At 43.8% G+C, this 15,654-nt stretch overlaps 1 protein-coding gene across 1 annotated transcript; it reads right to left on the bottom strand.

Annotated features, from left to right (window-relative positions):
- Positions 1-9,009: 9,009 nt before the first annotated feature.
- Positions 9,010-14,788, bottom strand: LOC309603490 (E3 ubiquitin-protein ligase RBBP6-like; the record flags this gene model as incomplete). Its single annotated transcript, XM_082338323.1, has 3 exons — positions 9,010-9,257; positions 11,814-11,913; positions 14,623-14,788. 3 exons carry the CDS (start codon positions 14,786-14,788, stop codon positions 9,236-9,238), a joined length of 288 nt encoding a protein of 95 aa, XP_082194449.1. The 3' UTR covers positions 9,010-9,235.
- Between the last annotated feature and the right edge of the window lie 866 nt (positions 14,789-15,654).

Here is a 15,654-nt window from a genome sequence, read left to right as displayed (position 1 = left end):
TCAGGAACGGATACTTTCTGACTTGACTGTTATACGGGAAAAGCGTGAAGTCAAAGGAAAATTTTTCTAGCACTGCAGTTAGCTGGCTCTCACCTGGGCTAATTTTCAGGCTGTACTCCTGACACCTGATTTTCATGCTGAGTACAAGTGGTTCGAGTTTGTACATGAACTATATTCCTCATAGACAGGAAATTTATCAAAAACCTGAATATTTGTGAAGTAATTGAATACGACAAATTTTGCTGGGAGAAAATGGGGGAAAAATGGCAGACGATCGAAAGGTTACGTTTTGACATTTTTCGAAACGTAGTTTTATGCCAGTTGATATTTCACTGTAATTTTTGGCTTTATAAATTAAGCCACAAGATATCAGAGATGTCTGAATGAAACATTGGGATTTTTTTCTCATCAGGATTTAAACTCTCTATCCTAAGTTTGGAGCAAAAATGTCCTGACGTGGTTAAAAAAAGGTTAGAGGAGAGAAAAACCAGTTACATACCCAGCTCTCTTGATGAGGCTATTGGAGGGAGAAACTCGTGACACATTTAGCTGTTTTACATACAACCAACCTGTGACACAGGGGTGGTAGAGAAGTGAGAATGTGGTAGGGAAAACAACTTTTAGACTGTGGCAGAAATACTATCCCATGCACAGAGAACATCCAGCAGCTGCACCCATTCCGTTTCTAGCCTCTCGCGGCTGTCAGGAGGCGAAGGATGTCATTGCAGAGAAGCTTTAGGAACAGAGACACCTTGTTCTTCACAACTGCTGCCAAATTATAACTGTCAGTCAACTGTAATCTCTGCCACAGTGGAGCGAGGAACCTACATAGGAAGCTCCTGTCACTGCTAATCCCTTGACTCATCCAATCCATCTAACGACAGAGAGGTGGAGTGCAAATGCTCCTGATTCTTCTAGACAACCTGCTCCTCCATTACGGGCGTGTAAAGCAGTGACCTGGAAAACGAACGTCTATGCTCCTTTTGAATCTACGTCCATTCCGTAGCAAAATCATCCGTAAACTCATTGAGAATGGACTTTTTCTTTTCCCTGTAAAATAAGTTTGACCTTTATTACAAAAAGACACCAAGAAACAAAACATGGCCAACAGGAGAAAAAGTATGCAAATGCAAATGCAAAAGGCATACCCATTTCATTCTGAATCAGCTGTGGGATAAATTCTGTGTTATGGCCTTGTTTAACAGGTTACAAGTAGCAATATATTGAATTTCTGTAGAATACTTAGAGTTCGCAGCCTGGTCTGCCACCTGCTGAGCGAACTGTACCGGCTCTTGTGGCATGACCTATTGGAGAGGGGAGACGAAAAAGAAAAAAATCCCATTCAGTTTATCTGAAGATTATTCTTTTAAAGAAATACTGAAGTTATAATTACTTACCAGCTGTGGGTATTGATTGCCCTTGGGGGCCCAGAAGACTTGGTAATGCTGGTTGCCTTAGTACAGGAACCTGACAGCCCTTGTCAATCAATGCAAACAAACCGTTGGAAAATAAGCTCTACTAATGTACGAGGATCACTGCAGATGTTGAAATAACACTTACCTTCTCTTCCAACAAACTGCTGACTGACAGAGAGGAAGATTTAGAAAGTTCAGCAGCAGTCACCAGAGCAGCAGGAGGTGTAACGGTCATGAGAGCTGGTGCAGGTGGTGGCGGCTGCTGCTGCTGTTGCTGCCGAACTTGCTTACGGAGCCCTTTTGTGTAGCCAGCTCCATTTCTGAAGGTGTTCACAGCCTGGAGGCAGAAAAGCATTTGCAAAAAGGTAATATGAAACTTCCGTAGATGCAGCAACAACAGCCTCCACGGAGTAAAATTACTCATGTATTCCTGTAAATGCTCTCAATCCTAAAAGAAACCAGCAAACAGATACATATCTTCTTCACCGAAAGAAGTCAGCAGTCAGGCATTGGAACAGGCTGCCCAGGGCAGTGGTGGAGTCTCCATCCCTGGAGGTATTTAAAAGACGGGTAGGCGTGGTGCTTGAGGACATGGTTTAGTGGTGGACTTGGCAGTGATCGGTTAACGGTTGGGCTCGATGATCTGAACGGTCTTTTCCAACCGTAATGATTCTATGATTCTATGAGCACATCACGTTAAATGCTGATATTAATGATGGGTAACTCAGAGTATCTGTATTTCAAGTACCTCAGTGTTAACACCAAACCTGACAGTGAGGCAAGCCTGTTGAACAAAAGGGTGACCTGAATTTCCCAGATTGTCTCTCAAGAATTGTAAGCTTCTGTCACAACAGATAATGTATTTGAAAAGTACATTTAGCCTTACTCAATTTAGCCTTGTTTAAGGCGATGTAAATTAATATTTTCTTCCCTTTCAGCTTTGTACAAATAGATTTTTCTTACAGTTTACATAAAAGTCATCGTGTTACCTGGCGTAGGAACTTGTTGGCAATTAAAGCATCAGCAGAAACAGCTGCCTGACGACACGTTGGGCAGGTATGCTCCTCAGAGTCCAGTAATGCTGTTCTAACACCTGTGTATAATTAGAACCATCAAAATAGGGTTTAGCCAAAGTAAGGACATTTTAATCAGTTATAAAACCACGTCGATGATTAATGGGTGAAGACGGTCTTGAATTGAGAGCCTGAAGCTAGAAATGTCCTATAGTGTAAAAAATTCATTGTAGGTAGTAAATAACTCCACAGTTTTGGTATTTCACTGCTGTAACATTTGAGGATGCAGAGTAGGCTGTGTCTCGATGTTTCCACTAGTCTTTTTTCCACTATCTAGTACGGTGAGAAGTCACCAACCTCAAGGCTAATGAAGAAAACACATCTCAAAAAACCATTAGTGGGTTTGAGTTCTGAAGGTTTTAACCAGCTCTTCCGTGCAGAAGAATGTGGATTAAACGCCTAACTACCCATTTCTTGTAGGCCACAGTAAGGCACCAGGGTTGGCTCTGTAGTTTTGTATGAGAGAACGGGCTGTGGACAAATTAAATGCCTTCAATATCGAATACTGTAATCACCTGTGCACTGATGCACTTTTCTCAGACTCTTCCTTCTGCACGTCAAGACGATGTAACTAAAGGGAAAAAAGCTTTCTGCCTTCTTTTTTCCTTAATATGAGAAGAGTCCTTTCCCATTCAGGGTATACTTAAGTATGACACAGAACTGGTAACAAAGTAATTTCGTTTTCTCCTAATTCTGCTTTCAGAAGATCAGCTGTGATGTTTTGAGCTAGCAGACATGGGAGTAACACTTACATTCGTCACAATAACTGTCTCCACAGCAGGGAATAACAACTGCGTCAGTCATTATCTCTTTACAAATGAGACATAACAACTCCTCTGGAACAGGATCATCTGAGGAGGAGGACGGCTCCTCTAGTAAAAAGGGAAGGTTTTGCTTCTTGTCTCTGGCATACGTTTCCCTGGAGGGGGCATGGGAAAGGACAAAGAAAAAAGTTAGAGATGGGTAAAGGAACACTTTTCCAAGCTTTGGATTTTATCAAAGGAAGATAAAAGATGGAATTCCTCTCCCTCCACAATAGCCTTCTAAAAGGTAGGCATTCAGTTTAAACTACTTTTTTATAGCCACAAGAGTAGAAGAGGGAGACGGGAACAACTTTCCTTCTTGCAGAACTCTCCCATTCATTGGATCAGCTAAGAAATTAACTCCGACTAGAACAATAATGATTTTGACAGCTAGAAAACGGGTGAAATGAATCCCACCTCTCCTTTGCCAGAGGCTAAATGTAAATTGCAGGCTCAGGATAAAGTAAGTCTCCGAGGAATTACAGTTTAGAGATGGAAGAAGTCTATCTTACAGCTTCTACAAAAGGAGAGCCATGGCAGAAGGACAGAAGTGCTACCAAGTGCATTTTAAAGCAGCCCCTCTTGTCAGCACACGGTAGCATTTTCTTAGTTTACAGCAACAGGAAAACATCGGTCTGTTTCACCCATGGGATCTGATAACAGTCAGAGGGGGAGGAAATCTCAGTCCAGCGGCGACTTGTCAAATTTGGCAAGAAGCCTTTGAAACACAAACCAGAAGCCACACGAGCTTTCAAAGAGAATGACTCCACTGTGAACACGACTGAAATGTTTTGCAGAAAAAAAAATTCACATGATTCTTAGCACAGCACAAGTTTAACCAGCCCCCGGGGGCATGAACGGTAGGGCCACTCTATTTTAATCTTAGAAAGTTGCATTGCCACTCAGACATTTCGGCATGGTTTGTCTCATTCGCTTTTTGGTCCGTCCAATTAATTCCATACTCACGCATTAATAGTTGGTATTGCGTATCTTCCCGTGTTGGTCAGCATAGCGCCCTTTGTATGGGGACCTTTCACCTCCATCGTGAAACTCCTCGGGATTCCTGTGCTCTTTATAATTCTGGGAACAGACGCAAAATTTTTGTCCTGTTGAGAAAAGAAATGCAGACATATCTCACCTTAAGACCCACACTTCACACAATGACATTTCAATGATTATTTTAGGCAGCAAAAGCCTTTAATCCTCTCCTTTCACCTAGCGTAAGGGCTGCTCGACTGAAATAATTTCCTAACTGAATATAGCCAGGATGTTCCAAAGGCTTGAGCAGCATTTTGAACTCATTTGACATTCTTTGCCTTAACTTCAGGTTCCTTAAGGGTGAACTATCCCTTAGCTCACCCTCCACTCAGCGAAGAGGCACAAACCCACTCCTCCTCCACAGCGCAATTCAGAGGGAGAGCTTAATTCGGTGCTCCGAATCAGTCACTGGAGAAACTTATATTCACCATCTCTATGGGAAGGGTGAATTCCTGCCTCCTGCATATACACTCAGTGACTAACCTTCAGTGGCATGAATACTCAGCCAGAGGCTTGTGTAATTAAACCACGCAAACATTCAACAGATGGGGTCAACAGAAACATCTGGGCTTCATAGGAAACACTAAAAACTGCCAACTCTCATTAAAAAGAGGTAAAACCAGAAACATTTCCAGTAACATTGCAATATATAACGATATGCATGAAAGTTCACAGAGGGAGATCTATGGACATACTTAACATCCATGACCTAGAAAAAAAGAATATTTTCATTTATACTTCCAGGTTTCCCTTGAGTTTTGAAGGGCTTTGCAACATTGCCATATAACCTCTGTATTTCACCCCAAGAGAAACAATTCCTCATATGAGTATTCATCTCTCTGTTACGTAACTGCCAAGGGAAAAAAAATTAAAACCTAAGTAACACCAGAAGTCCCTCGCAGTCTTACCCCATTTGTTGGGCAGTTCTTTATATAGTGGCCAGGTTTTCTGAAAAGCAAGTCTATGATGGTGGAGGTGGACCCAAGGGTTCCTTCATGTAACTAGACGTTTTTTGGGAAAAAAAGAAAAAGGTATGCCCGTGTCTCTCTTGTTAAAACAAACATCTCTACAATTTTTCCATAGTCTGCAAAGAACAGATTTGGCATTATCAGCACTTACTTGATTGGGTCATATTCATGGCAAGACTGTATCATCATGGCTTTGATTTTATCTTCTTTGGAGGCACTGGCTTCAGCCAGATTGGCAGTCTGTTCAACAGGCAATTATTTGACACGCGCATTAGAAACACATTTCAGCCCACACAGCCGAAGACAACGCCACTCCCCCGATCCTGCAAAGAGCAGCACAACGCTGGCTGAGGCTGCATGGAAACAGCTGCTGATAGAAAACAGAGCCGTGCTGAACATGTTCTGGGGAGTCCTTACGCCATTGCATGGGGTTTATGGGCCTGGGAACCTCCTTGAAAAGAGCCTTCTTGGGCACTCAAAACCTGGGGCTCTCTTTGTACCTTACATAAAGACTCCGGTAACCAATCCCATTTGCTTCCAAGTGGACTGAAGCTCTGTGTAGAAAAAATTACACTGTCCAGTACTTTTAGGCTGATTTTTAAGCCCCAGACTATTTGAAGGAGAAGATACCCACTGTACGTTGCTTTGAGAAAGATGTATGCCGGCACCGTTATTTACGTTGTGCAGCACTAAAAGGACACACAGCTTAAGAGTCGGGGAAGTTGTTTCTGCTTGCTGAAATTCAGCTTCAGACACAGCAGCATTAAAAGAAATCAAGCTTTTTCTAATCCCCTAGCAAGACAAAAGATTCTTTCCAGTAGAAATCTGACCATCGTGTGCTGTAGGCACTCCAAAGTGCACGTTCCCCACCACTAACTTCTTCAGATGAAGTTATAATAACTACAGCAAGCAAAACCTGCAGGTTTTTTTCCAGCTGATTGTGTCCTTTTAACAGACAAATTGCAATATAAACCTTATGCAGAACTAGATCTTCAAATTATTGGAGCCAGCTGATTCTTTTTAAGTACTATTTGTTCACACGTTTTTATTCCACACTGCTCCAGATACCAGCAGGGTCTAAGGGAGTGACTGTAACTGATTTGGACCTTCAAGCACCTACCACTCACATCAGCCACTCATGGTTTTGGTGTGAGATGCATTCCTGCACAAAAGCAACCAACTAGTTTCAACATTTGATTCAATGGTTGTTTCCTATGCACGGTTTTTTCTCAACTGTAACATCATCCAGATCGACCGCTATGAAATCATTTCCATTAACATTTACAGAAAACTTTACCGATCCTTGACTAACTTGTTTGAACCCAAACGGTTTACAGAACCAAGCACACGTTTAGGGACAGCACTAATGGAGACCCAGTTTCTTTTGGTGGCTGCCTTCCAAACAATGTATTCGGGGTTTTCGGGTTTTTTTTTCTTTGTTTGTTTTTCCAAATGTACACCATTTAATTTCTGCAGTGAGAGAAGGAAGAAGTTACCAGTAGGAAGAGATTTCTCTTTCTTGGCAAAGAACTCCAAGCTTTACTTTCAGAAGAAAGAAGCAGCTCCTCTGCATTAGGCCCTGCCTTCTCTAACCTTTCTAACTTTAAAGACTAGTAAGTTCATTGCCTAGCACTGCGCCTTTCACAAAGTGCTTTCCCAGACAAAGTTACACATGGTTGAGCACAAAATGCGCACAGTTCCATAGCAAAACATGGCATTACAACAGTTTCAGAAGGTCACATCTGCTACCATGCCACACATACACACGTTGGCATATTCCTATCAACAATTAGGCACATTTACACAATTTACACAGTCTGCTTTCAAACAAATTAGATTGTGTTGTCCACTGTATATATACCACAATTTATGAAATTGTGCAACATTCACAGAATGGATCTAGAACTATAACGACTAGAAATTCAAAAACAGCCATGCAATTCTCCATGCTCCAGAAACGCTTCCATTTTGGCTGCTGCAACCCCCCCTGAAATGTCCATAACTTACAGCCAGTTAAATTCTTATGTAAAAACTGTGTTAGTTTCTTTCCAACGCAAAATCAACAAAACGTTCGAAAAACGGTAAACAGCTGCTGAAATGCTGCTTCCTTGTGTCTTGAAGATGAGTTATACTGCAACATTACGTTGAGGCTGAGAAGGTACTCCCCTTCTATCTTCCCAAACTGGCAACTCCTCTTTACAGGACAGTATCAAAATATACACGCAGTTTAAAGTGAAAATAAATACTTTACATCATTATTAAAAAGTAAATTAAAGCTGTGTTCACATTACAACAGTTCTCCAGCTATGGATCACAGTATAAGATTTAAAACTACAAAGCAAACAGGTTTGGGGTTTTTTTTAAGTATTTCACCAGAAGATATATATATATACCTTAATAAGCTGGGCCAGAGAAATGGATGCAGAAGAGTCATCAATCTGTTCCCAAAAAATTAAACACAGATTCAAGTTCTACAATCCAAACATAGCAATACTTAACCTCTACTGTACTCTGAAAGGCGGCCCGATAACCTCCGAGTGTCACTGAAAGAGGCATTTCCAACCTAGTGTCACTGGCGCTTGTTCAAAACAAAGTCCACGCCTACGACAGCTTCAGAGTGCCGATGTGGTTAACGAGAAGAAACTCAACCAGCCAAACCCGCCTGAGATCAACTTCTTGCTCCACAGAATCTCAGAGAGGGACCCTTGTCAAATGCTCACAACTGCTGAAAAGTCAAAGGGGTAAGGAAGCTGTCAAGTTGCAGCTAAAAAGGACTTAAAAAAACCCCTGGAGTTTATTTGAGAAGGAAGCATCACTACAGGAGACTTCTTTTCAGTGTAGTTTGTCAATTAATCAGCTAATGTCTCATCATGTATAAATGCACATGGTTATGCTTTTACAAACACAGCATAGTTGCCTGGCAAAATAAGTATTTCCTTGGGTTACTTATTTATATTTTACCAGCAGCAGGACAGTGTTTTCAAACCTGAAGAAAAATGCTGCCCCTTTTCCAAAGGTACATTCAAAGTGGTGGTAGACTGAAGAAAGGCTTCGCCTTTGGGAAAGTAAAGCAGCAGGCGACCCTGAAGTCACCGAGCTCCAAACATGTACTGCAGGCAGAAGGCAGGAAAAATGCCAGGCATTTTACCCACAAATGCACCAGGCTCTAACCTTGTGCCAAAGCCTGTACACTGGGTTTCAGGTATTTTCGTTTGCAGACGAACTGTTAAACTAAACTGCTTCATCAGGTAAAGCGGAAAGATCAAATGCAGAGCTCTACAATACCACTTTGCGTAGCAACGCTATTGACATTCACGGCAAGGTATTCAAAACACTTATGTACCCAGAGGGGCCCAAACAATAGCACTTCAATTTCACAGCTCTAGGAACAAATACCCAGGTATTTAAGGACACGAAAAGGACTCATTCAGCTGCACAGAACTGCCCTCCAAACATAAGGGATACGTTGGTTTTGGTATTTGTTTGAACCCCCAAGGCAAAAGTAAGAAACAGTCCCAACTTTAACAATCACGGTTTCTCAGTGGGTTTTGAGAACATTTTCAAAAACCGTGAGGCCAAAACGGATTTAAAACCAAAAGCTAAGTGATACACAGTGAAAACGGCAAAAAATACACTCCAAACCATTTTTATTGCAAGAAACAAAAAGCACACGACACCCTATACAAACATACATATTGCTAGCTAGAGACAGACAGATGTAGAACAGGGCACCATGTTCAGTTGGGCAAGCCTCGCACCTACGTGATCTCAAAATGATCGTACATTATCTGTACAACTCCAAGTCATTCAGGAAGTGTTCCAGCAGATTCAATATGAAATACAATGCACTCCTAGGCACAAATACCAGGATTCCCATTAGGACTGTGCAAACGATGGCATTACTCAGTCTTCATGATGCTGAATCAAATCCATTCTATTCACAACATATACTGCGTTTTCCTGGAAAATATATAAATATATTAATACAAGGCTACATTGTTTAGAATGAAGTGCAGCGTCTAGCAAAAAGTCTGAGATTGTGTTTTACACGCTGCTTTTGATGTTCCGCTCACTGGCTCAGTTGGACTTCTGGAAGAAGAAATACAGGGGATCAGAACTTAAAACACAGCACTGGTACCCAACATAAAGCGGTGAAAACAGATTCTAAAACCTGAACATCCAAACATTATGTTCTGATAGTCTAGTGAATGTGGACATTTATTCGTACACAGAAACTGTTCTCTCTTGGTCCATGCAGTGCAGCTAAAAAAACCCCCAACAATCACACTTCTACTTTGTCACAAATTACTCGAAGACTTACAGATAGAGAACACAACAGTGCAAGAGGAAGCCCTCAGGTATTTTGTCTCTGCTACATCAGTATCAAAAAGATGAAGTCTGTCCTACAGCTTTGTGTTCTCCAATCATCAACCATCAAAACACAAAGGTCACTTTAGCCAATCTCTGTACCCCTAGTATTCCAAATAGGTACCAGGTAGAGTACTTGAGTGTCTGAGAAAGAACAGTCATAGCCTAGACACGTCCAAGTGCAAGTCTACTTCAGTGAAAAAAAATCACTCATCTGACAAAGAAATAACAGAAATGTCAGCAGCAGAGTCTTTAGAACAGTGTTTCTTTGTGGGAGCCTGAGCCCTGTGTTCAGATGTCTACCATACTTGGCCAGGAAAGGGCCAAAATACTACATGTGTTCCATACGCTACATTGACTAAAAATAGCAGTAGATATGTCACCTGAAAGCAGTTCCGAGGCTTTTGGGTGATTTAGGAGCCCTGTGACAAAAAAAAAAGTCTTGCTTGAAGATAACCTTGAAAATGCTACAATATAATAGGCGATATTTATTAAGTTTGAAAACTTGCTGAGATTCCACACACTCATTCATCTGTACCTGCATGCTGCTCACCATGACTCAGACATGCAAGCGTTGATGTCGTTAGCAAACAATTCATACATCACCCAAAGTGTCCCATGAGCAGAGGCAATGCAAAGGCTGCTCTGGAATTTCTGTACAAATGGAAAGGCTCGTGCTCCCTGCCACTGCTAGAACACCACCGGGCTGGCAATTACAGCCACGCACCTCCGGCAGATGAGGAAGTACAGGGAAATACTTTAGATTACCACGCAAGGATTTCTTCATCCATGTCCCTTGAAGAACATACTACAAGGCGAGTAACGCATTGCTGAAGGCCTCTCCACCCTGACAGCATGCATTCATCATTCCCAAACAGGAACCACTCTACCGGTTCTTTCTGCAATGTTTCCTGCTGAAGGAACAGAAAGCTAAGCTGCCCGGTTAATTTTCAACGGGAGAACAGCAGTGCCATTCTTTCTTTATCCCCACAAACAGGTATTGCTTTGAGCTTTGATGCCAGCAGCATCTCTCCTCTCCTTTCAGGGCAGCATTACAATACCAGGAGAGGGCGCCATCCAACCAGAAACGGAGGATGCATTGACACGACAGCACTAAGCATACGCATTGAAATTAACCCCAAAACAAGGCCACGTTTATAAGCACGACGCTGTGGTGTCCAGAATTACTCGGTAGTGCCTGAAAGCACTGCGACAACTCCTGCAGTAATATGCCCAAAGTTTACATGCAGAGCCACAGAAATTCGGGGTTTTTTGCTTGCAAATGCTTCCTGGGTACCAGGATGCTGCTGTACTGTCTTTTTGAGACTCCCTGTAACTCATCAGGCTACTTTATTTCTTGAGGACCAACATCAGAAAGACAGGGCAAAGCCACAAGCGAATAATATCTACTAATTGCGGTGGAGAGGCATATCTTAAAAGCAGCTGGAAAACATGACCAGTCAAACAATGGTAATGTAGCTGAGAGAGAACTGGACTGCATGAATACCTAAATGACAGCATTAATCCGCTAGTCAGGATTGCATTTGCATATCTGTCATTTTAATCAGGACACCCAATTCCCTGTCCTCCATCAATCTCAGCAATATAGAGTTAAAACCTGGAGCACAGAGACCAGCTTAGGGTAAAAACAGACTTAGAAAGAGAACTAGCAACATTTGGTAACATGTGAAACCGCTTACTGAGTTTCAAGTTTGGAAAGGATTAACTATTCCTTCATCGTACTCACACAAAAGGAAGTACGCTTTAGGATAGTGTTGTTTTTATCTTGCCTGAAATGGACATTGTCTTTAGGAAACTAGCAGGAATCCCTTAGGAGTGGAACTTCTTGTTTGCATGGTTCGCCAGCTGGCAACCCTTGGTCTCTCCTCTAGAGCTAGCATGCAAAAGACCCCGATTTGGGGCATAAGAATACCTGCCACATCCCGCCCCCCCCCCCCCCCCCCCCCCCTTCCCCAAATGCAAGAAAGAGTCAAACGGATACATTAAAATCTATCCCAGGACAACAAAAATTATCAGCAGCTTTAACAAGAAAGATACAATCGGAATGCCTCTGTAAACTAATACCCATTAAAAAAGTTAACACATGGAAACCCCTGACAAAGACTACAATGCTTGTTGGATACTTACACAGCGTATGTTCTGCTGGGAGCTTTAACTCCTCCAACAGGGATTCTTCTAACAACGACCGAGGAGTGCTTAGGAATCAGGGCATTATCAGCGGTGTATTCTGAAAACAACATAAGCACAGAAAACACATTAGTCAATTTGTAAGAACGTATTTTGATATCTAATTACATAGCACTTCAGAGAATCCCTTTGAGATAAAAAAGCCAAATTTGATATCTAACATCGAGCTTCTATCATCTCAACACCCTAACAGTACAGTTCAAGAAACCTGCAGGTTTGATAATCAAACACAAGCAGCAAAATTGGTCTCATTTTTTTAAAACAGTTTGAATGCCAAGAGCAAAATGCTCTCAAGGGGCACTAAAGGAGACGCTGCTAATGCATGAGCTTCTTTCCTGATCTAGCTGGAGTTGCTTTTGCTTCTGTTAGGCTACAAACCCAGGAGCTCTTTGGAGAAAAACGAACCGCAGCAAAGTCTCACCTGCATAAGCCAGACTCTAAAGTCTGACTAGCTTGGCCTGCAACAGAACAGGCACTGCGCCAAAGCATGAAAACCCTGCGCCATTGCTTCAGTAGCTGTTAACTAAAACCGATTCACCTACGCTGCCGGTGCTCCGGACGGACAGAACACAGAAGAGAGCCTGCCATCGCTGCCTATTTCTTGGAGCTCAGGCCATCAACAGCCACACTTCTCAGCTGCCCAGTGCTTTACATTTCAGTGGAAACGACACTGGCAGGGCTAGAAGTTGGATCGCAGAAATGTTGGGCGTTTGTTGAGCTTGCCTTCACAAGTGGGGCAGAATGGGCTCCAACTAACCTGCTAGCTCCCCTCTCAAGCTCATCATCTCGTTTGACTTCACCAAAGGGACGTGAATTCTCTCCATTCACTGCTTGCAGAGCAGAGACCCTCACAGGAAATTCCTTACGAAGACAGCCTCGGAAAGCCTCTTGAAAACAGCGTGTGCCTGAAGCTCCCCGTGCTTTGCCTTGGCTTACACCACGTCAGTCTTCTGAAGAGGAGGAAAGCCTTCTGACCTTTTACATATGGGCCCCAACAAAGAAAGCCGACTACCCGACGCACTTGGAGCGAGTAAGCTTAAAATGCAAAGATCTCTCCATGAGAATGGTTTTGACTTTGTACTTACACAAGCCGGCTACGACTAACTATTTTCAGGCACTGTCAGCAGCCATTCCCTGTAATCTGCCTACAGTTTTAAATATTAAAAGCCCTTACCTTTGCAGACCGAATCAGAGCCATGGTCTGAAAACCAAAGATGCTGCCTATCTAGCCAAGCTCTCTCAGGGTGCTTTTGCTCAGCGATCACAAACAAAATAGGAATAGTTCACAATTTATGCTCCATAAATGCTTCCGTGTATTATTCCTAGAAAGGGCTACTAGTAACGAAAACAGAAGCTTTTACAGATGTCATATCCTGAAACCAACCCCTAGAGCTCTCTTCTCAAAAGGAAAGTCTAACCATGACACAGCCACCTGTCGAGAAAGGCATGCCCTGGGCAGGGAGCTTTAGGGCCAACCACTTCAAAGGCTAGGGCTGAACTTACAGTTCCTGCAGCGTACCTATTATTCTGTTTACGTTTTAATACATCGAATGGGAAGAGGGAAACAAACAACACTACACATGTTAAAGAAAAACCTGTTGTAAGAGTGTCACAGAACCACAGGGGAAAAAAGAAAGAAATTTACAGTTTAAGGAAGGAAAACACTTTACAAGTCTTTGTGTTTCTGAAAACTCACATCCCAAAGTCTTTAATCACATTCAAACTTAGCAAGATGGCAGATTACCAAACTGAAAGATCCTACTAAGTAATATGAAACCATGATCATCTCTGAGAATCACGCACCAAGTCTTAGATTTAAAAGCATTTAGGACTTCTCTAAGAACATTTCTTACGTATATTCCCCATAAATGTTCTGCCATAAAACTTCAGGGCTGCCCTGATACGGTTAGCACATAGTACCAGGGAAAAAACCCACGGTTAGAAATGAACTGATGCTCAATGGCATCTGAATGACAATGTCTTTGGTGTAGAAAAGAAGTTTTCTAGTAACAAGAACTTCCAAAGTATAATTTAGATACAGAGAACACTCACGTGCAAGACGGCTTGAAAGGGTCTGCCTAGATTATAACTCACAGACACATTCTTGATCCAAAATGTTGCTAGTGAGCAGCTTCTGCAAGAGCCACAAAAGCAGTTTTCCAATGCAGTGGAGTAAGCCAAGTGGAAGACAAAATTACGTCACCAAACCCACTTCTCTTCTTCAAATCAGCCATCTCTTCTATTTCGATCACTTTCAGCTTTCTCGGGCACATTTCAGAGAATTCTGGCAGGTTTGTTATTACGAGATATCCTCCCACATTTCCTTATCATTTGACCTAGAAGAATTCCAGGAAACCAGGCCTTTTGTAAGCACTCTATGTCGCACATCAACCACGTATTCTTCTACGCCTAGCTCCGCGTCCAAAACACAGATCAGCAACTACAAAAAGAAGCAGCTCTACTACAACTACAAAAGAAGAGCTCTCTGAGGCCCCCCCAACACAAGTCACAGCTACCGATCGTGGCCGAATCCCACCACCGCTTCCCAGCCCGCTTCAGGCCCGGCGCTGCTTGCCCTCCCGGTCCCCCCGCACGCCGGCGGGATGGGCCCCAGGCTGACTCACGCTACGTGAGGACGAGACACAAAGAGCAGAGCGTGGCTCCCGCGGGCCATGGCCGCTGCGGGGGAGGTCTGCGACGCCTCCAGCCGGGCGGTCCCCGAGGACCCGCGCCCGCCGTCCCCACGCACCTTCTTCGGTCTGGGCATTGGTGATCTGCAGGTCGCAGTTGGCCGCCTTCAGCTTCTCACGGCCCATGATCTGGCGCTTGAGGTCACACAGGGAGATGTGGAGGCCATTGAAGGTGACCGTATCATAGGTCAGCTTGGAGGAGAACTTGTAGTGGATGCACGACATGGTCGGGGCCAGGCAGTGCCTGCTCCACGATGGCGTCTACCGCAACAACTCTGGCCTGCGACCCTCAGTGATGGAGCTGGGCCGCGGTGGCAGCACCCGCCCGGCTCCACCTTGCAGCCCAGGTGGGCGGGCGGATGACGGGGAGAAGCCCCCACGGCCCTGGCTCAGCCTCCGCTCCCTCTCTCGCACGCAGCGCTCCCAGGCCCGACCGCTCCCTACGGCGACTCGGGTGCCCCTGCCTCAACATTCTGCCAAGGGGTTTCCCAGCCAACAAACTGATAACAGCTCCCCACAGTCACCTTTTTCTCCTTTTCGCCTCCCACCTGATGCTGGTCAAGCTCCAGGCACCTGCAGCCATTCACTGTATACAACTCCTCTGATGCTGGATAGCTGATGCACGGTTAAGAAAACAACATACCCTCAGAGATTTTTGTCTGTTCACCTTGAGCTGGGGGGAAGGTGCGCATGTGGCTGAGGAAGATCTGCTTTCTCCACTTCAACACTGCCCATCCGGACTAGAGGAGGGCACTGAAATCAAAAGGGTAAGCGACCAAGGCGGCTCCAACCGCACATTTCCACCTGATTGCCTTAAACAAAGCAGACTTTGGATCCTGACTGCTCACTTCACCCTGGAACAGTCCCACTCCTTGTCCAAAAGCTACTGAGGACAGGCACAATCCTCACAGAGATTGTCAGCACACCAACATTCAGGGATGAGCACCAGCCACGTCCGTCACCTTTGGGCATTCACTAAATCCCAGCCTGCTGGTGAAGCCGTTACTGCTTACCTGGTGCCAGCGTTAGCAGCAGAGCCCTCTGGCTCTCCAGCCCACACTTTCCCACTTTCTATCCAGGAGTGAATGGCT

This window comes from Platalea leucorodia (genome assembly GCF_965183815.1).
Source record: "Platalea leucorodia genome assembly, contig: HAP1_HAP1_SCAFFOLD_113, whole genome shotgun sequence".
Taxonomy (NCBI): Eukaryota; Metazoa; Chordata; class Aves; order Pelecaniformes; family Threskiornithidae; genus Platalea; species Platalea leucorodia.
The sequence above is the reverse complement of the archived record's forward strand: the minus strand, read 5'-3'. Positions and strand labels throughout refer to the sequence as shown.